The sequence below is a fragment of the Portunus trituberculatus genome, chromosome 6 (assembly GCF_017591435.1).
Source record: "Portunus trituberculatus isolate SZX2019 chromosome 6, ASM1759143v1, whole genome shotgun sequence".
In the NCBI taxonomy this organism is placed as follows: Eukaryota; Metazoa; Arthropoda; class Malacostraca; order Decapoda; family Portunidae; genus Portunus; species Portunus trituberculatus.
The window spans coordinates 5,844,524-5,866,388 of NC_059260.1; the positions used below are offsets into that span (position 1 = coordinate 5,844,524).

Consider the following 21,865-nt stretch of genomic DNA (forward strand, 5'->3'; position numbering starts at 1 on the left):
AAAGTAAAGAAATTAATTAACAATCAACTATCTTTTTTCAACTTGCTAGGGAATTAGATTTGTCTAAAATAAGATTTTCATGAAAACAGGATTATTTGAAAAGAAAATATTAAGTTTGATAAATTACTTTAGAACAAAATAATAAATAAAAGAGCATTGTTTATTGCTTTAGTTTGCGTAAATGTAGAGTCGAATTGCAATAAATAATTTAGGAGTCGTGTCCCCTCGTGTTTACCTGGGACATGTGGTCACTTCCTGGGGCGCTGCACGCTGGCCGCCCCACACACGCCTAGCGCCTTCACCCCTGCCATTCACTCCTAATGCCTGTGAGCACCATGAACAAGGGAAAGAAGCGTGACAGGGGTTCAAAGGTACGTGTTCTCTGCGTGTGAGGGGCTGTAGCAGTGTGGAGAGGGTTAGGTGTGAGGCAGAGAGTAGCGGCGGGCTGCCTCAGTATAGGGCAAGATTGTCACTTGGTTCACTGTCTGTATCTTTCAATCTTACACTTTCTTGAGCTAAGGGTAACACTTTAAGGAGCATTCTACCACTGTGGCACGACATTAACACAGTCACACCAAGTTATTATATGTAAAAATTAATGCTGTAATTATGGAAAACAAGAGCCATTAAGTCATCACGAAAAAACTAAATTAAATACTTTAAGGAGCATTCTACCATTGTGGTACAACATTAACACAGTCACTCTAAGTTATTATATGTAAAAGTGAATACTGAAGTTATATATATATTAAGGAAACAAGGCACACTAAGTCATCACTCATACAATTTAAAGCAAAGCAGATGCAACTCAAGTAAATTTTGTAATAGCTAACCTAACCTAAATTAACTAAGAAATTCAAATCACAGTACCTTTTATTTTTCCATACTGCTGTCCATAGTCAACCAATATTCACAGTCTCATCTCTTTCCCTATTAATCCCCGGAACTCCCTGCCTACTTCTGTATTTCCTCCTTCCTGTAACTTGAACTCTTTCAGAAGGGAGGTTTTAACACACTTACCCTGTAATTCTTTTTATGACAGCATTAATGGCACCTTATGTGGCTTTTTTTATTTATTTTATTTGATCTATTCATTTACTATTATTTTTATTTATTTATTTATTACCTTTGGCCAATGCTGCTCCTATAAAAGAAAATGTATAAGAAGAAAAACTATAAACACTGACATTACATTCATAAACCCATAACCTTTACTTTTTCAGCCTCCTAAGAAGCCCCGTCCTACCCAAGCCCCTGTCCCAGCTCCCTCAACCCCCGCCCCGGCCACCTCTGCTCCTGTCCCCATGAAGCCCTTCGCAGCCATCAAGGTGGAGAGTGTGGATCTATCGCCACTGTGGAAGAATTACCATCCACGCTCCACATTGCTCTTTACTGACGAAACAAAGTGGTATACTCCGGTAAGGCTGTGATGTTTTTCTTTCTTTTTTTCCTCCTTTTCTTCTTCTTCTTCTTATCTTTCTTGTAATTCATATCAATACTATTATCATCTTTTTCTTCTTCTTCTTCTTCCTCTTCCTCTTCCTCTTCCTCCTCTTCTTTTTCTTCCTTTTCCTCCTCTTCCTTTTTGTTTTTGTAATTCATGTTATCACCATTATTATCATCATCATCATCATTATTATCTTTCTTCCCTCCTCCTTCCTTTACTTATTCTAATTCACATCATCACCATGGTTATCACCATTTTTCTGGTACTACACATCACCTTATGTTCCTATCCACCACCACCACCACCACCACCTCATTCTACCCCATGAGCACCCTAAATCTTTCCTCTTCCATCTCTAAATCTACCTTTTCTTTATCTTCTCTACTTCAAGATCACTGGAGATAACAAGGGCAAGCCAGATCCCACCTCCCCTCTGCCAAGACCTCCCTGAAGGAACTGGCTGCCAAGATACTGCAGCAAGAGGTTCACAATTATGACAGGGGTGAGTGGGACTGACTGGGGGATGGGTCTTGGGTGTAATGTAATGGTTGTTTGTATGGAGTGTTGTGGTGTGTGATGTATTGTTGTTAGAATGTTATAGTTGTTTGAATAGAGTAGCAGTGGAGTTTGTAATGGTGATGAATGAAAGGTTGGAGGATTGGAAAGAATAAATAAATGTTCTGTAATATTATTGAAATTAATGCTATTGTTATTGTTATTATTATTGTTGTTGTTATTATTATTATTATTATTATTATTATTATTATTATTATTATTATTATTATTATTATTATTATTATTATTATTATTATTATTATTCCACCACTATTATCACCACCACCACCACCACCACAACAACAACAACAACAACAACAACAACAACAACAACAACACACACACACACACACACACACACACACACACACACACACACACACACACACTAACCTAACCTATCCCTCCCCATACACCCAGCTGAGTCATCTGGACCCAAGGGGCGTGATGTGAAGTTCCGGCAGACGGTGTTCAGCCACGGCACATCACGGGACAAGGTGGCGGCCCACGTGCTGCGCTGCATGGAGGCACCACTGCATTCTCTGTCCAACCTCCGTGCCCTGGTGGCCCTCGTCACTCCCAAGGCCAAAGGCACATTTGAGGAGATCCTGTGTGGGTAGTGCTGTGTGTTGGTTTGAGGTCTTGTGTGTGTTTGTACAGTTAGGTTAGGTTAGCTTAATGTGTGTGTGTGTGTGTATTTACCTAGTTATATTTACCTAGTTGTAGTTTTACAGGGCCTGGGCTTTATGCTCGTGTGGCCCCTTCTCCATATCTACACTTATCCAATCTTACTTTAAAATTATGCACACTCGTTGCAGACACTACTTCTTCATTTAAACTGTTCCACGTCTCAATACATCTTTGCGGGAAACTATATTTTTTAATATCTCTCAGACATCTTCCTTTTCTCAGCTTTTTACTATGCGATCTTGTGCTTCGGATGTCATATTCTTCTCTCAGGATCAGTTTCTCATTATCCACTTGGTCCATTCCGTTGATCAATTTATAAACTTGTATCAGGTCTCCTCTCTCCCTTCTTTGTTCCAGGGTTGGTAGATCCATAGCCTTTAGTCTCTCCTCATATGTCATCCCTTCAAATTCTGGAACCATTCTTGTAGCCATTTTTTGTAGCCTCTCCAATTTCCTTATGTGTTTCTTTTTATGAGGGGTCCACACTACTCCTGCATATTCCAATCTGGGTCTTATTATAGTACTTATCAATTTCTTCATCATTTCTTTGTCCATGTAGTGAAATGCTACTCCAATATTCCTTAGCAAATTATATGTTTCTCTAAAAATTCTATCAATATGGCTTACTGGTTGATTGTTTTCTTCCATCGTCACTCCTAAGTCCTTTTCCTTTTTAACTTTCTCCAGTTCTACTCCATCTCCCATCTTATAGATTCCCACAGGTCGTCTTTCACTCTTTCCCATTTCCATGACATGGCTTTTGTTCACATTGAATTCCATTTCTCACTTCTTACTCCATTCCCAGATCTTATTTAGGTCTTCTTGCAGTATTTCACAATCCTCTTTTTGCTTTATAACTCTGCACAGTTTCGTATCATCTGCAAACAGATTTATGTAGCTGTTCACTCCTTCTGGCATGTCGTCAATATAAATGAGGAAAAGTATTGGTGCCAATACTGACCCCTGTGGCACTCCGCTTTCTACTGCTCTCCACTTGTGTGGGTGTGTGTTTCAGTTTGAGATTTTGTGTGGGTATTGTTGTGTGTCTGTCTGTCTGTCTGTGTCTGTGTGTGTATATATGTACTCACCCTCATCACCCCTCACCTCCTACACAGCCTCCAAACACCCCCATCACCAGACACTCAATACACAGCCTCCAAACACCCCCATCACCCCACACTCATCCTCCCTCACCCATCCTCCCTCACCCTCCCTCCCTCCAAACATGCCCTCCCTAATTCATCGCTCACCCCTCATCCATAAACAGCCTCTACTCATCCCTTCACTCACCCCTCATGCCCTACACTCCCTCCAAACACACCCTCACTCACAGCCTCTGTTCACCCCTTCCCTCACCATCACCCCTCTCTCTCCCACACAGCCTCCCTGACAGAGCTCTTCAAGACAACATTTCTACCACACCGTCACCTGGCGCAGAGATTTGAGTCCCACAACTGTGCCGCCCTCGCCCCCCTCCTCAAGGACCGGGACAGGGCCGAGAGACAGCTGGCACTTTGGCACTATGAGGACCAGCTGGCTGCCATCTATCACCGCCTTGTCCACCAGCTGTCTGAGGTACTGGTTTGGTTTGGTTTATTTGGGGTGTGGTGTTAGGTAAGGTTAGGTGGTTATACAGGTAGCTGTCTGAGATATATGCTTTGGTTAGGTTAGGTTGGTTTTGGTTGGGTTAGATTAAGTTATTTTAGTTGTGGTATTAAATTAGGTGGTATTAGAGATAGCAGCTGGGATGGTGTGACAACTCAGGATACCTAACTTCAAAGCTGTTTTAGGTAGAGAAGACCTGTGAAGTTTCTAGTTTAGATTATAACTGAAATACAAACTGATGATGTTTGGTTAGATAGTCATTGACAAATGATAGGAAAAGAGTGGGTGACAGGACAGAACCCTGAGGAACACCACTGTTAATAGATTTAGGAGAAGAACAGTGGCCGTCTATCACAGCAGCAATAGAACAGTCGGAAAGGAAACTTGAGATAAAGTTGCAGAGAGAAGGATGGAAACCATAGGAGGGCAGTTTGGAAATCAAACTTTTGTGCCAGACTCTATCAAAAGCTTTTGATATGTCTAATGCAACAGCAAATTTCACTGAAATCTCTAAAAGAAGATGACCAAAACTCAGTAAGGAAAGCCAGAAGATCACCAGTAGAGCTGCCTTGACGGAAGCCACAATTGAAGATTGTGAAATGACAGATGTTTGAGAATCTTTCTATTAAGGATAGATTAAAAAACTATAGGGCAGTAATCTGAGGGATTAGAACAGTCACCCTTTTTAGGAACAGGCTGAATGTAGGCAAGCTTCCAGTAAGAAGGAAAGGTAGAAGTTGATAGAATTAGAAGAGTTTTGAATTTTGAGTGAATGGTGTGTGTGTGTGTGTGTGTGTGTGTGTGTGTGTGTGTGTGTGTGTGTGTGTGTGTATTTACCTAGTTGTAGTTTTACAGAGCCTGGGCTTTATGCTCGTGTGGTCCCGTCTCCATATCTACACTTATCCAATTTTTCTTTAAAACTATGCACATTCTTTGCTGACACCACTTCCTCACTCAAACTGTTCCAAGTCTCAACACATCTTTGCGGGAAACTAAATTTTTTAACATCTCTCGGACGTGTGTGTGTGTGTGTAATGAGATGCATGTAGTTTTTTTTGTGAAGGAAGAGAGTTGTGTTTAGAGGGCAGGGTATGGCTGCACCCATGTGTTGTGAGACTCTGTGTGAGGTCACTGGTGTTAATGATAAGTTAGCAGTACTCTGAGCCAGTCCTTCAGACCTCACTGAGAGTAATTAATGCTTTAGCTGGTGTTTGCTGCCTCCTCCTTGTGTTGCCTCAGGTCAGTGTCCTTACTTTAAAAAAATAAATAAATAAAATAATGGTGATAATAATAATAATAATAATAAATAGATAAAAAAAACATTTACTTCTTTATGATTTACTTCAATTTCTTCATGCTCTCCCTCACCTACTTCTTTTTGTTACCATTAGTGCCATTATTTCCTTATCACCCTTGTTTTCTGGTGTCTCTCTAGTCTGTACCTGCACTCTGCTCACCTTTACCTCCCGCTGCTCCTCCAGGTGTGCAAGGAGGAGGTGGAGCACAACAAGATGCGAGCCATTAGGGCCTTGGTGGAGCTGCTCGCTGCCAACCCCAGGCAGAACTTCACCCAGATCCTGCAGGTGGTGGCCAACAAGCTGGGCGACCCTGCACGCAAGGTGGCCGCCCACGCCATGTACTGCCTGCGCACCCTCCTGCAGCGCCGCCCAGCCCTCAAGTCACAGGTGCTGGCTGAGGTGGAGGTTATGTTGTACAGGTGAGGTGCTGGTGCTAGTGATAGGGGTGGTGTCCCTGCTTACCCTCGACCACCAAATTCACTAACAGAAATAATATGTTGAATGCAATAATGATGGTGGTGATGATGATAATGATAGTGATAATGATGGTGATGCTTATGCTTACTATCAACCACCAATTTTACCACCAAAAATAGGAACAGTAAATGCAATAATGATGGTGATGATGATGACAATGATGATGATGATAGTGATGATGATGGTGGTGATGTTTATACTAACCATCATCCACCGATTTCACTGGCAAAAATAAGAACATTAAATGCAGTAAAGATGGTGATGACAATGATAATGGTGTTAGTGATGATGATAGTGAAGGTGTTGATGGTGATGGTGACCCTCCTCCCCCAGGCCAAACATCAACACCAAGGCCCAGTATTTCTGCCTGTGTTTCCTGAAGGACATGATCTTCAAGCGACGGGACGAGAAGGTGGCGACTGAACTGGTGAAGCTGTATTTTGGCTTCTTCAAGGCTTGCACTAAGAAGTGTGTGTGTGTGTGTGTGTGTGTGTGTGTGAATTTAATAACTAGTGATAATTTGCTACTTTAATTGAGTTTTTTTTTTTTTTTTTTTTTTTTCCCTTGTTCCTTTTCCTTGTGTATTTCTCATCTGTTTATTTATTTTTCTTCCCCTTCCTCTTCCTCTTTCTTGCCCTTCTTTTCTTTCTTGTTTACTTATTTACTTGTTTATTTCATGTGGTTTTTCATCTTTCATAATTTCCTTCCTTCCTTCCTATTTTTTTTATCCTTTCCTCCTATCCATGTACTTTCTTCTCTCCCTCCCTTCCTTTTTTCTTTCTTTCCTCTCTCTCTATCTCTCCCTTTCTGCCTCCTTCCCTTCCTCCCTCCCTCTGTCCCTCCAATCCACCCTCTCACCCCCTCCTTCCCTCCCTCAAAACACAGGGGGAGGTGGACACAAGGCTCATGTCGGCACTGCTGCGTGGACTGAACAGAGCCTTCCCATACTCCGGCATGGGGAGCGCGGCACTGGAGGAGCAGCTTGGCACCCTCTTCAAACTGTGCCACTTGGTCAGCTTCAACATCGCCACACAGGCACTGCAGCTCGTCTATCAAGTCCTGTGCAGCAGAAAGGAGGGCCAGATATCTGATAGGTGTGTGTGTTTAATGATAATGATGTTAATAATATACGGTTTATTAAAATTGCAGTACATACATACCTAAAATATACATGGGAGAATGGGGGGAGAGGGAGGTTTTCTCTCTCTCTCTTCTTTTATTTATACCGTGTGGGCTTTTCACTGGAATTTATGGGTTAAACGGGGTACGTTTTAGGGTACTTCCTATCTCAAAGCCCACCCTCTAGGAAACCGTTGCTCCAAGTGAGGAAGCCCAACCTACACTCAGACTATAGACAGGATTCGAACCCATGCACTTGGAGACCCCTCGGACCCCAAAGCACGCATGGTTCCACTGTACCATGGCGACTTAAGAATAATAGAATAACAGAAAGAATAGTAATAATTTATAATAGTGGTGTATTGATGTGTGTGCTTGAGAATGTACCCTTTCTTGGGGGAGGCCTTTAGTGTCACTTTTGTTAGTCTAGAGGAAGTTATTGTGGTTTTCAAAGGTGTTTCTTATGATTGTTTAATCCCTTCAGCACCAGGACATGTTTCCATATTCATTCTACTTACTATTGGGTGATTTTATATAGCTTCAGAAACTTATGTAAGGGTTAGACTAGTGAAGACTCTGGCCATTAATCTTCCGACCTCCATAGACAAGTGGGCCTTCTTTTTTGCTTTTTTTTTTTTAATCCTTTGTTGCTCTTGGCCAGTTTCTCCTCTAACATAAAAAGATAAATGAATAGAAATAGATAAATAAAATTGTTGAATCACACTCAAAACTGATGGTAAAAATGTGTCCCAGTACTGAAGGGGTTAAGGTTAGCAAGGATTCTGTACTTTTAACTGACTCATGTGGAAGTTATTGGGGTTTGTGAGGTTTGGTTGGTACCTTAGGCTTCTCTTCACCATCTCTATCTCTCTCTCTCTCTTCTTCATTGTCATCTCTCCTCTCCTTCATTATATTTTATTTGGGTTTTCTCTTCACTGTCATCCTTACTCTTCTTTTCTCTTCACTTTTGTCATTTCTCCTCTTCATCTTCATCATCTCTGTCCACTATCATTATCTCTTCTTCACCTCACTATCTCCCCTTTTCACCTTCATCATCTCTCATCACCATTATTATCTTTCCTCTTCACCCTCATCATTTCTGTTTCACCCTCATTATCTCCTTACACCCTCATTATCTCTCTTCACCATCATTATCTCTCTTCACCATCTTCACCTCACTATTTCCTCTTTTCACCCTCATCATCTCTATTCATTTTCATCATCTTTCTTCACCATCATCATCATCTCTCTTCACCATCATCATCTCTCTACATCCTCATTATCTCTCTTCACTATTATTATCTCTTCTTCACCTCACTATCTCCCCTTTTCACCATCATTATCTCCCTTCTACATCCTCATAATCTCTGTTCACCATCATTATTTGTCTTCTTCACCCTCCACTTTTCACCCTTATCATTTCTTCACACCCTCATCACCTCTCTTCACCATTATTATCTCTCCTTTTCACCCTCATCATCTCTCTTCACCATCATCTCTGCTCACCATCATTATCTCTCCTTTTCACCCTCATCATCCATCTACCTCACTTCAGTATATCCTCTCTACACCCTCATCATCTCTTCACAATCATTATCCTTCTTTTTCACTCACTATCTTCTTCACCTTCTTCTCTTTTCACCCTCATCATCTCTTTACACCCTCATCATCATCTTCCTTACCTCATCATCTCCCATCTACAGTGTACCTCATTATCTCATTATCACCTTCACCATTGTCATCTCCTCTCTACACCCTCATTATCACCTTTATATCCTTAATAACTCTTGCTCCTCCTCCTCCTGCTGCCCCTCCTTCAGGTTCTACCAGGTGCTGTACCAGTGTCTCCAGGACCCACTGTTTGGCACGGCGGCGGGCACCACAGCCTTCCTCAACCTGGTGTACAAGGCCATCAGCAGTGACACCTCTGATCCGCGCACTCTGGCCTTCTGCAAACGTCTCCTGCAGGTTTGTTTGTGGCTTGGTGGGTCTCTCTCTCTCTCTCTCTCTCTCTCTCTCTCTCTCTCTCTCTCTCTCTCTCTCTCTCTCTCTCTCTCTCTCTCTCAATTTTTCTTTTTTTTCTTCTTCTTTTCCTTTATCCTTTTTTTCTTTCTTTTGACCTTTTTCATTTTTTTTTTTTTTTTTTCTATTTTCCTTTTTTTTTCTTTTTCCATTTGCTATTTTGCCTTTTCTATTTCCTTTCTTTTTTTCTTTTCTTTTTCTTTCTTTCTCTTTTTGTTTAGTTTTCTTTTCTCTTTTCTTTCTCTTTCTTTTTTTTTTTTTTTTAACTGACCTCAGATGAAACAAAATGTAATGAAAAAATGCCTGGCTGTCTTGTCTGTGGAAGGATAAGTGTCTTGAATTCTCCCTTGTCACTCAATTCATAAGGAGTTTAGTTTATCAGAAAATTGATGAAAGACTGTGGATACTGACTAACTCTTGCTGTATGAAGATGGACAGAAATGGTGAGAGAAGCTAGGATGTATTGTATTAGTAAAAGGGAATGAAAGATTGAGAATACTGGTTAACTCTTGCTTTATGGAGGTGGACAGAACAGTGGTGAGAGAAGGTAGGAAGTATTGTATTAGTAAAGGGGATGAAAGATTGAGGATACTGGTTAACTCTTGTTGTAGAGAGGTGGACAAAATAATGGTTAGTGAAGATAGAAAGTAATGTAAATATTTCCTCCTCATCTATTCTTTTTTAGCCTTTATTTTTATATTTTCTCTTTCATTCTTACTTTTGTACATATTTTTTGATGTTCTTATTCTAATGCACCACTTTGACCTCCGCAAATTGTCACCACCACCACCACTACTACTACTACTACTACTACTACTACTACTACTACTACTACTACTACTACTACTACTACTACTACTACTACTACTACTACTACTACTACTGCTACTGTTACTGTTACTGCTACTACTACTACTAGCACCCTCTTCCCACAGGTGAGCCAGTACCAGGGGCCGGCTGTGGCCTGTGGGGTGCTGTACTTAGTGTCAGAGGTGGTGAAGGAGAGGCCGTCCTTGGCACACTCCCTCTCCGCCCTCCTCCGCACACCCTCCTCTGGCCCTGGGGAGCTGGAGGACGACCTTGAGGTGTTCCCTGATGTGGAGGACGAGGAGGAGGAGGAGGAGGATGTGAAGGAAAGTGATTTGGGTGAGCATGAAGATGATGAAGAGGAAGAAGGTGATATAAAGGACAGTGATTTGGATGATGAAAAGGAGGAAGAGGAAGTGATGGAGGTGAAGGAAGAGGATGAAGAAGAAGAAGAGGGAGATATGAAGGACAGTGATAAAGAAGAAAATATAACAGAAGTGAAGGAAGAAGATGTGACAGACAATAAACCAGAAATAAAACAAGAAGATGAAGAAAATGAAGACAAAAACAGCGACATTGTGGAGATCAAGAAGGAAAATGGTGATGGTGATGATCTTAACACCACCAGCACCACCACAGAGGACACCAAGCCAGTCTTCACCACCACCTCCTCCTGGCACCACCTCCTGAACCCTGGCACTGGGGGGGGTCATGGGGTGGTTCACAGGACACAATATGACCCTCGCCACAGGAACCCTCTCTACTGTGGTGCCCAGTACTCCTCCTTGTGGGAGCTGGGGTACCTCAAGGTGAGAGAGAGAGAGAGAATTAACAGAAACAACTTCATTATTAGCCTTCATTTTGTATTGTGATGAGAGAGAGAGAGAGAGAGAATGTGTGGGTTTTATTTTCTTAGTGTTGTTTTGTTTTATTTCATTTTGATTTATTATTATTTTTTTCTAATTTATTTATTTATTCATTTTTTTTATTTTTTATATTTTATTTATTTTTATTCTATTTTATTTCATTTCATTTTATTTTTTTTTTTTTAGGTTATTAAAAAATGCTTCCCTCTCTCACTACGGCCATCTTCAAAGACCACAGAGAGTACTTTGTCCTGTTGATGATGCTGAAAATCTGTTGACATGTCACTAGAATCACAGAAACATCCATAAAAACCTGTCACTTCAACTAGAGCCCTTTGAAAATTGTGAAGGTGCCATGCAGAAATGTTTTAGAATATGGGCCAGAGAGAGAGAAAGAGAGGAATGTGCGTGTATTTACCTAGTTGTATTTACCTAGTTGTAGTTTTACAGGGCCTGGGCTTTATGCTCATGTGGTCCCGTCTCCATATCTACACTTATCCAATTTTTCTTTAAAACTATGTACACTCTTTGCTGATACCACTTCCTCACTCAAACTGTTCCAAGTCTCAACACATCTTTATGGAAACTAAATTTTTAACATCTCTCAGACATCGTCCCTTCCTTAGTTTCTTACTATGCGATCTTGTGCTTCTAAAGTCATATTCTTCTCTCAGGATCAGTTTCTCATTATCCACTTCATCCATTCCGTTAATCAATTTATAAACTTGTATCAGATCCCCTCTCTCTCTTCTCTGCTCCAAGGTTGGTAGATCCATTGCCTTTAGTCTCTCCTCATATGCCATCCCTTTAAATTCTGGAACCATTCTTGTAGCCATTTTTTTGTAGTCTCTCTAATTTTCTTATGTGTTTCTTTTTATGGGGAGTCCACACAACTCCTGCATATTCCAATCTAGGTCTTATTTTAGTACTTATCAATTTCTTCATCATTTCCTTGTCCATATAGTGAAATGCTACTCCAGTATTCCTTAGCAAATGTGTGTGTGTGTGTGTGTGTGTTTATTTTCTTCGTTATTGTTGTTTTGGTGTTGTATTGTTGTTTTAAAGGTTTAGGAAAATATTTTGTCCTGTTTTTCTTTCTCTTTTTCTGGTTATTTATTTATTTATTTATTTATTTTTATTTCACTGTGAGAGAATTTGTATAAGATTGTTTTGGTGAAGTTTAAGCACCATTTTCTCACCCCTCACCAGCTACTTCTTCAAAACACCCTTCTCCTACCCTTCATCTTTCAATAACATCCATTTTCTCACCCCTCACCTGTCACCTCTTCAAAATACCCTTCCCCCACGCTTCATCTTTCAAAAACACCTCATTTCTCACCCTCACCCCTATTGTCACCCCTTCACTTGCCCTTCATCTCCTATAACACCATTACTCGGACCCATTTTTTACCTTTAGTTTTGGGTATGATTAGATGATATTATCGACATTAGGAAGGGTCTATGGAGGTCAGAAGATGAATGGCCAGAGTCTTCACTATTCTAATCTCCACATGAGTTTCTGAAGCTGTATGAAATTGCCAAATAGTAACCAAAATAGATATGAAAATGTGTCATGGTACTGAAGGGGTTAAAATAATCTTACTTTAATCATTTCCTTCCAAAAATAATTCTTTTCTCACCCCTTATTCACCCCATCACCCCTTCAGAATATTTTTCCTCACCCTTTTCCTGTCAGAAACACTCATTTTCTTATCCATTTTCTACCTTCCCCTTTCAAAAATAACTCTCCTCACCCGTCATCCCTTCAGAGCTTACTTTTCTACTTCTTCACCTGTCTAAAACAATAATTTTCTCATCCATTTTCTATCCTTTCCCTTTTCAAGAACAACTTTTCTCATCCATCACTCCTCCTGTCACCCCACCTTTGCCTTTTTTTTTTTTTTTCCAATCCTTTAATCACTCCTCACTCACGCTGTTATCCATTCACTCACCCATCACCCCTCTTGTCACCCCATCACTCACCCCTCACCCCTCTTATCACCCCATCACTGCTCTTGTCACCCTTCCACTCACCCCTCACCCATCCTGTCACCCATTCACTCACTCCTCACCCCTCTTGTCACCCTTTCACTCACCCCTCACCCATCCTGCCACCCCTTCACTCACCCCTACCATTCCTGTCATCTCCCTTTTTTTTTTTTTTTTTATTTATTTATTTTTTTTTTTTCAATGGGGGAAACCAGACAAGGGCAACAAAAATAATAAAAAAGATCCACTTGATTGCCAGTTCCCTTACCCCTCACCCCTCTTGTCATCCTCCCTTACTCATAAATAGTAATAAAAATAATGATAATAAAAAAAAAGGCCCACTTGATTGCCAGTTCCCTTACCCCTCATCCCACTTGTCACCCCTCTCACCCCCACAGGCACACTTCCACCCCTCTGTAGCGGTGTTTGCCGGGCGGGTGTTGGAGGGGCAGTCGGTGGAGTATGCCGGCGACCCACTCCAGGACTTCACCCTCATCCGTTTCCTCGATAGATTTGTGTACCGTAACCCAAAGAAGACTGCCAAAGTGGGGAAGGACAGTGAGTAGTGGTGGTGGTGGTGGTGGTGGTGGTGATGGTGGTGGTATAGTTAAGGCAGTACAAAATGAGTGTTAAGATGTGGCTGTGTGTTTTGTGTTTTCTCTGTTCTCTCTCTCTCTCTCTCTCTCTCTCTCTCTCTCTCTCTCTCTCTCTCTCTCTCTCTCTCTCTCTCTCTCTCTCTCTCTCTCTCTCTCTCTCTCTCTCTCTCTCTCTCTCTCTCTGTGTGTGTGTGTGTGTGTCTGTGTGTGTGTTGAGTATAGTGGTGGTGGTGATGGCAGTGGTGGTAGGAGATGCCTGGTAGTGGTGGTGGTAGTGTGTTGTTGGGTGGAATATGTGAGAGAGAGAGAGAGAGAGAGAAGGATATTTGTGGATGCAGAGACAGAGGAAAAGGTTCAAGAGAATTATAAAGATGAAAAAGAATTGTAGTTAAAATGTGAGAGAGAGAGAGAAATGCTTGAAAATCCCAACAACTTTCTTTAGTCTGTTAAAACTACAATTTTTCATCAAACTAGAACTAAAACCACAAAAATATCCTTCAAAACCACATCACTAGAACCACAAAAACACCCTTCAAAACATTAACATCTCTAGAACCACAAAAACACTCTTAAAGCACCAATAACATCACTAGAACCACAAAAACACCCTTCATAACTCAACAACATCACTAGAACCATAAAAACACCCTTCATAACTCAACAACATCACTAGAACCACAAAAACATCCTTCAAAACATTAACATCACTAGAACCACAAAAACACTCTTAAAAACCCCAACAACATCACTAGAACTATAAAAACACCCTTCAACATTACTTGAAGCATAAAAACACCCTTCAAAACTCAAAAAACATCTTGAAAACCAAAAAATTTTCACTAGAATTACAAAAAACACCCTTAGAATCCCCAAAACACCTTCTGAAACCCACATAACATTACTAGAACCACAAAAAATACTTTGAAACCTCAATAACACCCTTGAAAACCCCCAACAATGGTACTATAACCACAAAAACACCCTTCAAAACCCCAAAAACATCACTAGAACCACACAAACATCCTAACCCCAAAAATACCTTTCAAAACCCCAAAACACCCTTGAAAACCACAAAAACACCTTAGATACTCCACAATTTTACTAGAACCACAAAAACACCCTTGAAAACCCCAATTACATCACTAGAACCACTAAAACACTACACAAACCACTAGACACCCATACAACACCCATGCAGTCCCTTATACCTCATTGTCTCCCCCAGGTGCGGGTGGGGATGTACTGGGCGCCGCAGCCAGTACGTGCCACAGGGTGTTCGTGGCATTGCTGTGAACACTGAGGAGTTCTGCGCCCTGGAGGCCCACCAGGTGCCCGAGGATGAGGTGTTCTTCCACAAGTAAGGAGGGTGGTGGTGGTGGTGGTGGTGGATGGGGTGGAGGAGGAGGAAGAGTTTGTGATGCTGAGAGAGAGAGAGAGAGAGAGAGAGAGAGAGAGAGAGAACCCAACACAGTAAACCCCAGTTATGTTGAACCTGAATAAACTGGATATCGGATTATGTCAGACACTCAGATTTTTTTTTTTTTTATTCTCTCTCTCTCTCTCCTTATTTCACATTCTTTCCTCAGTGCACCGGTAGTCAGTTTTCACTATTGGGTTGAGCAATTTTAAGTCCCTTGCTGAGATACCCCTAATTGCTCCTCCATTACCTGAGTCATTTGAGGCTTGGTCCGAGCTGTTAGAGATGCAAAGTTAGTGTTTATGCAGCTGACTGAGTAACCATGAGGCAGTGTGTGTCTATCTTAGCTCTCACTTGTATTAGAGGTATGTTTTTTAGTGTGTGTGTGTGTGTGTGTTTGTGTGTGCCATGTATGTAGTATCTTCTTACTTAATACATGACAGATCATATCAGCTGCTGGTGGTAAAAAGCATGCAAAATGTAAACAAGAAATATTCCCTCGAGTAACCTGGATTTGCCTTTCCCTCAAATTAGTCTGATTTGTGCTCGGGTTAATGTATTCATCCCTTATTTACTCTCTCCCTCACACCCATCCAACATTTCATCCACTCTTATATCCTTCCACCCATTTATCCATCTATCCATCCCTTCATCCACCCTTCCATCCTCCCTTTCATCCATCCATCCTTCCATCCATTCACCTATATACCTTTTCATCCTCCACTTCATCCTTCCATCCTTCCAGCCTCCCTTTCATCCACTTTTTCACCCCTCTTTATTATTTTATTTTATTTTATTTTATTTATCTATCTATCTATCTATCTATTTATTTTTATTTATTTTTTTATTTCTCTATGTTGTGCTTGGCAGACTTCCCCCTCTTACATAAAAAAATCCTTCTTGTCATCCACCCTTCCACCCTTCCATCTACCTTTTTCATCCACTTACCCATCCATCCCTTCATCCATCTGTCAACCCTTCCAGTCACCCTTTCACCCACCCTTCCACCCATCCTTCCACCCCTTTCATCTACATGTCAAACCTTCCAGTCACCCTTCCATCCATCCCTTTCATCCACCTGTCAACCCTTCCAGTCACCCTTCCAGTCACCCTTCCACCCTTCCATCCACCCCTTTCATCCACCTGTCAACCCTTCCAGTCACCTTTCCATCCTTCCATCCACCCCTTTCATCCACCTGTCAACCCTTCCAGTCACCCTTCCACCCTTCCGTCCACCCCTTTCATCCACCTGTCAACCCTTCCAGTCACCCTTTCACCCACCCTTCCACCCACAGGTACTTCACCCAGTTCAAGGCGGGTGTGGTGAAGAAGGGTGATGCAGGGAGTGACAGTGATGACTCGGTGGATGATGATGAGTTTGACACCTTCCTCGGCCAGACGGATGGTGGTGGTGGTGGTGGTGTGGATGTGGATGATGAGGAGCTGGATGATGAGATGGATTTTGCAGCCGGAGCCAAAGCCAGAGTGGAGAGGAAAGGTGAGATGGTGGTGGTGGTGGTAGTGTTGTTATTGTTGCATTTTTTGTATTATTATTAGTATTAACTGTAGTACTAGGTTAGGTTAGGTTAGCAGCACCAGTGTTATTATTATTATTATTTTATTGTAGATAGTAGTAGTAGTAGTAGTAGTAGTAGTAGCAGTAGTAGTAGTCGTAATAGTAGTAGGAAGAAGAGAAGAAAAGTGGAGGAATATATGGGTAGGTGTAGTAGTAGTAGTAGTAGTAGTAGTAGTAGTAGTAGTAGTAGTAGTAGTAGTAGCAGTAGCACCATCATTAACAACCCTATCTCTCTTCATCCTAACAAGCAGCAGGCAGTCGGAAGGGCAAGGATAATGAAGTTACAGACGATGGCGGTGATGAGGGTGGTGGTGATGCTGATGATGATGACTTTGAGGGCGCTTTTGGGAGTGACGGTGATGATGATGGGGATGAAATGGACTTTGGAGGAGATAGCGGTGATGATGGTGATGATGGTTTTGGTCGTGGTGGTGGTGACGACGATCTTGGCTTTGATGAAGAAACTGCAGCATTTTCAGGTAAGGAGAGAGAGTTGTGATTATCAATATATTTCCTTTTTATTTATTCTTCTGTCTATTTATCTATTTGTTATTCCAGATGATGAATTTGAGGAGGGACCGCCCAAGAAGAAAGTGAAGGGGAACACAGCCGTGGTGAGTGTGAGGAGGGGCTGATGGGGTACTGGGGATGGGAGAGCTGATAAAGAGGGACTGACTGAGGGACATTTAGGAGTGGCTGAGTGGCTTCACAAGATCAGAGTAAACTTAGATTAGGTAAAATGGGATTTGGTTAGGTTAGATTAGGTTGGGTTGGTTTGGGTTGAGTTAAGTTAGGTGAGGTTGCCTTGGTTGGGTTCAGTGTGGGTGTGAATGGGGTGGGTTAGGTTAGGTTAGGTTAGGTTCAGTTTGGGTTGGTTAGGTTAGGTTTTTGGTTGGGTTGAGTTGATCAGCAAATAAAGATAATGTTTAGTGGAGTAGCAAATGAGAATAGTGTTAGATAGATGAATGAATGATAATAATGTTGAGTAGATCAGAAAAGGAAATTAGTGTCCAGTAGATTGGTGAATCAGTAAATCAGTAAAGTGATGCAAAGTAGATCAGTGAAATAAAACTATAAAGTAGATAAGTAGGCAACAGTAATAAATAAAGCTAACTTAACCAGTGAATAAAGTCAAAAGCTTAGTAAATAATATTATATGATAATGATAATAACACCTAATACATTGTGTGCCTCAGGGTAAGAAAGGCAAGAAGCAGAAGCAGCGTTGGGCGGCAGAGGGTGACGGGGATGGGGAGGATCTTGGGTCCATGTTTGCCAGTGCAGAGAGCTTTGCACACATGCTGGAGGAGAACGAGGGTGCCGGTGACCCTGGCACTGGCACCTCCCAGGCACTGGCCAACAGGGACCGTGCACGTGAGTAGTGGTGTTGACTATTACTGTTTATTTATTTTACTTTTTTTCATATGTAATCAAAAAGGAAATGTTAATGTTTCATCTTCATCTCTCTTTTTGTTTTATTCGTTTACTTTTGTGTTTGTCATTAAAATATTTTTGGTGACGAAATATAGAATGAAAGTATGACTGGAGAGGAAAACATGCAGTCTAGCCGTGCACCAAGCATGTGATGGCTGGGAGCAGACACTGGAGCCTTGGAGAGTGTGCACAGCAGGGAGTGTTGTGCTGCTCAGGACACCATATGCTGAACCTGGTGTGCCTTGTCTGAGTGCATTGTCTATGATCCAGGGAGTGTTGACAACCTCTGCAGACTTCCTGAGGGTGTCTGTTGCAAGCGTGGTCTTTCTGGGGCATCCAGAAAACAGGGATGCAAGGTTCAATGTGACAGCATTTGCTGCCATGACTACCTCAACACTCCTTGGCTGCTTGTGTCATGCTAGATGAAATGTTGTCTTTTCTTCTCAATTGTCTTTCCAACCACCCTGTAAGGTTGGAGGTAGGAGGGGTGGGGGAATTCGGGCTTAGCCACCATGACAAGCTGTGGCCAATACCAAAAAGACTTCCAGCGTGTGATGATCACACTGCACACAGCAGGTGGGCCACAGCACAGCTTGTTCACAGCTCAGTAAGTCAGTGTATGCTTACTGGCTGAGAGGGTTTGTGGTGAGGTGTTTGTGTGGTTATACACACAAACACCATTTGTGAACCCATGCAAAAATCTGTTCATGAACCAATTTGTTTGTGAACTAGAACGTTTTGAACCAAGGTTACACTGCATAATAATCCTTCTATGTATGAAATTGTATTGATCTATTTGTTTTATGTTTTTAGTTGGTTAATCATTGTGTTGTATATTTATTAGATTGCGTTGTGATATTTTTATGTGCAAAAAGTTAACAAATTTTTGTTAGTTACTAATTTTTCATTATTCATCTCTCTCTTATTGTTTCCCCTCCTGCCACCACTCACCCTGGGCCATTCCTCCCACAGATGCCAAGCAGCTGACATGGGAGGTGGAGAGGGACCGGAAGATGAAGGAACAGAAGTGGCGGGGCAAGAAGATGGGGCCGAGGAGAGGGGCAGGGAAGGGACGGGGTATGGGGCCCAGGAGAGGGGGAGGAGTGGGGGGAAAGATGGGTGGTGCAGGGTTCAAGAGGTCAAGGGGAGGGGGTAATAGGGGTGGTGGAAATATGAGGGGAAAGAGGGGAAGGAAATATTAAAGTGAGTTGTTTGTAATTATTTTTTTTCTTTTTTTGTATATTAATAAAGTTGATGAATTTTTCTTTTCTTTATATGATAGTGACTTGTTTTATTTACTGTTTTGTGTTTTTAATTCATTTTTCTCTTCTTTTTTATATATTTCACTCCTTAGTATTTTCCTCAGTCATTACAACTTCCTTTCAGTAGCTCTCTCTCTCTCTCTCTCTCTCTCTCTCTCTCTCTCTCTCTCTCTCTCTCTCTCTCTCTCTCTCTCTCTCTCTTGTCCTGGGGTTGGTGGGTGGAGTAAGGAGGTGGGTTAGTGGTTGGTAGGGGAGCAATTGCTGTGTGTGACTGTACATACTATCACGAAAAAACTCACTTGGTGTAAGCCTGAGTGGTGATGCAAAACTCACTTTAAGTCTGAGTGGTGATGCAAAACTCACTATAAGCCTGAGTGGTGATGCAAAACTCACTATAAGCCTGAGTGGTGATGCAAAAGTGTGTCCATTTTCGTCTCTTACTTTTCTGTGGTGTCGAAATAGTTCACTTCTTTTTTTTTTTTTTTTTTAGGTCAGGTTGGAGTTTTATTGATTTACCTTTTTTTTTTTTTTTTTTTTTTTTTTTTTTTTTTTTTTTTTTTTTTTTTCAGTAGTTTATATGTGAAAGAGAGAAGATCAAAATATGTACATCTTTATTTACACTCTAGTTCCTCGTCAGTCACTCGTACATAGAGGTCAGTGTAGAGATATGCACTTCTCATTATTCTATACATAACATTATCACGACTACCTACCTGACTTTCCTCTATATACATCACTTTATACATGACACCAATGACACCACTAACATCACCACCTATCCGCCTCATATCTTTCTTCATGTATCATTCTACATGTGACACCACCACTACCATCTTCTACCTCCCTAACACCTCTTCTATGTACATCATTCTATATGTAACACTACCACTACCAACTCCTACCTGCCTCATGCCTCACCACTATACACCTGCCTTCACTTCCCTAAGCACCTGTTATTACCTGCCTCTCACCTCACAACTATGCACTTGTCACCTGCCTGCCTCTCATTTTTACTGTACAACTCTTATTTGCCTCTCACCTTCATTATACTTGTCCTCACTTCACTATACACCTGTTACCCGTCTCTCACACCTGCTCACACTTTCACTGCAATACAAAATGAACATCAGAAACAATACATGAAATCTTTGTAACCATCCACAACAGAGAACACAAACACTCAAGATGTAAATATGAGGCAAAAAAAAAAAAAATCTGAAAACTACCTAACTAAATTTTCACAGAATCCTCAAAATGTTTTACTGGAAAATACATAAAAGAAAAGAAAAGAATCATACTCTCACTACTTTGGTCATACAGCTTGAAGTCTTCCACACAGACAAAATAAAGAATAATAAACACCAAAGATGGCATATATTCTAAGTTGGCTCAGTGTCCAGAGACTTTACATAGACAGGGCGAGCACGTTTTTGCTTCTGAAGATTCCTCTTGCCCCAGGACTTTGTGATGGTGAGGGGCGGCATGTTTACTGGGCGGGGGTAGGGTGTCCGGTAGTGCAGGGCTGTTGGGGGAGAGGAAGGGTGTTAGTGCAGGGCTGGTGGGCAAAAGGATGTTATAATCTGTTTGTTTTAAATTGGCCACTTTGCTTTGGTCTGTTCAGAATATATTGTAGCTTATTGGTGACAATTAATTTCATCTATAATACTTGTTTTCTGTTGATCAATACAATTATTATAAGGATAGACTACTGTTTTCCTCTAGATACAACAGGCATTTTTATTCCATACTGAGACCCCATGGCCAGTTAAGAATAGACAGACTTTAGTGCAAGGCTGATGGGGGAGCGGAAGGGTGGTGTTAGAGAAAGCCAGCTCACTAGTCACTACCTTGTTTCATTAAATCTTGCAGCAATGTACTTCAATTTTACTGCCTAATTTGTGAGGGAATAAGTCTACATAGGAACCTCTAGCAGACATGTGGAGTGTGTTGTGGTCTCAGTCCTACCCGAAGATCGGTCTATGAGCTCTGAGCTCGCTCCGTAATGAGGAAGACTGGCTGGGTGACCAGCAGGACACCGAGGTGAATTACATACACAAGGCCCACTCACTAGGAAACACCACACTTCATCCAGATCCACACACACAACCACCTGGAACACTTCTACACTCAATAACAGCAACACATACACCTCATCTAGACACATTCATCCACCCACCCTCACTCACTCACCACAGACACTTCTACAATCCCACACTCAAAGCAACACAAAGGCTCACTCACCAGGGAACACCACTCACAACTAGACCAACACACACACACACACATAAAGGAGAATAGCTAAGAGGCAACTCCCAACCCAAGAAGAGAGAGAGTAGATATGCCTGCACTTTAGAGATTACTGAGTGAAATGGAAAAAGTAGATAGGGAGGAGATATTTGTATTAATTGAAAGGAAACAAGGGATGGAAGAAACTAAACATACACACACACACACACACACACACACACACACACACACACCAATCTCAAGCCGTGACTCAGCCTCCACCAGACGCTCCCTGATGGCGGCAGGGTCTGTGAGGTGCTGGTTGGCTCGGAACAGTGCCTGCGCCTCCGTTAGGATGTACTGCCGTTCCTCCTGGGTGTGTGCCGGCTCCAGGGCCTCCCACCGCCGGCCAGCACGCAGGATGTGGCGGTACACAGACACTACTTGTCGCCGCAGCCCCTCGGCCATTGGGGTGCCTG

The 21,865-nt window shown here is 41.8% G+C and overlaps 2 protein-coding genes across 4 annotated transcripts in view; one reads left to right on the forward strand and one right to left on the reverse strand.

The window, feature by feature from the left end:
- The first annotated feature begins 335 nt into the window (after positions 1 to 335).
- On the forward strand, positions 336 to 19,161 carry LOC123517039 (CCAAT/enhancer-binding protein zeta-like). Its single transcript, XM_045276869.1, is given in 18 exon segments — positions 336 to 371; positions 1,224 to 1,418; positions 1,853 to 1,949; positions 2,423 to 2,614; positions 4,074 to 4,267; positions 5,779 to 6,014; positions 6,406 to 6,539; positions 6,956 to 7,166; positions 9,012 to 9,159; positions 10,149 to 10,829; positions 13,274 to 13,433; positions 14,697 to 14,717; positions 14,720 to 14,828; positions 16,184 to 16,386; positions 16,713 to 16,943; positions 17,023 to 17,078; positions 17,661 to 17,838; positions 18,871 to 19,161. Coding segments are annotated over 18 exon segments (3,312 nt in total). The 3' UTR covers positions 19,101 to 19,161.
- A 595-nt stretch (positions 19,162 to 19,756) lies between these two features.
- LOC123517744 (LYR motif-containing protein 1-like) overlaps positions 19,757 to 21,865 on the reverse strand; it is a 4,433-nt gene continuing 2,324 nt past the window's right edge. For all 3 annotated transcript variants that reach the window (XM_045278156.1, XM_045278163.1, XM_045278169.1), the window contains exons 2-3: positions 21,641 to 21,862; positions 19,757 to 20,682 (exon numbers count right to left, since the gene is read on the reverse strand). In XM_045278156.1, the coding sequence (XP_045134091.1) occupies positions 20,540 to 20,682; positions 21,641 to 21,862 (365 nt within the window). In that variant the 3' untranslated portion in view covers positions 19,757 to 20,539. The remainder of the gene's footprint in view (positions 20,683 to 21,640; positions 21,863 to 21,865) is intronic.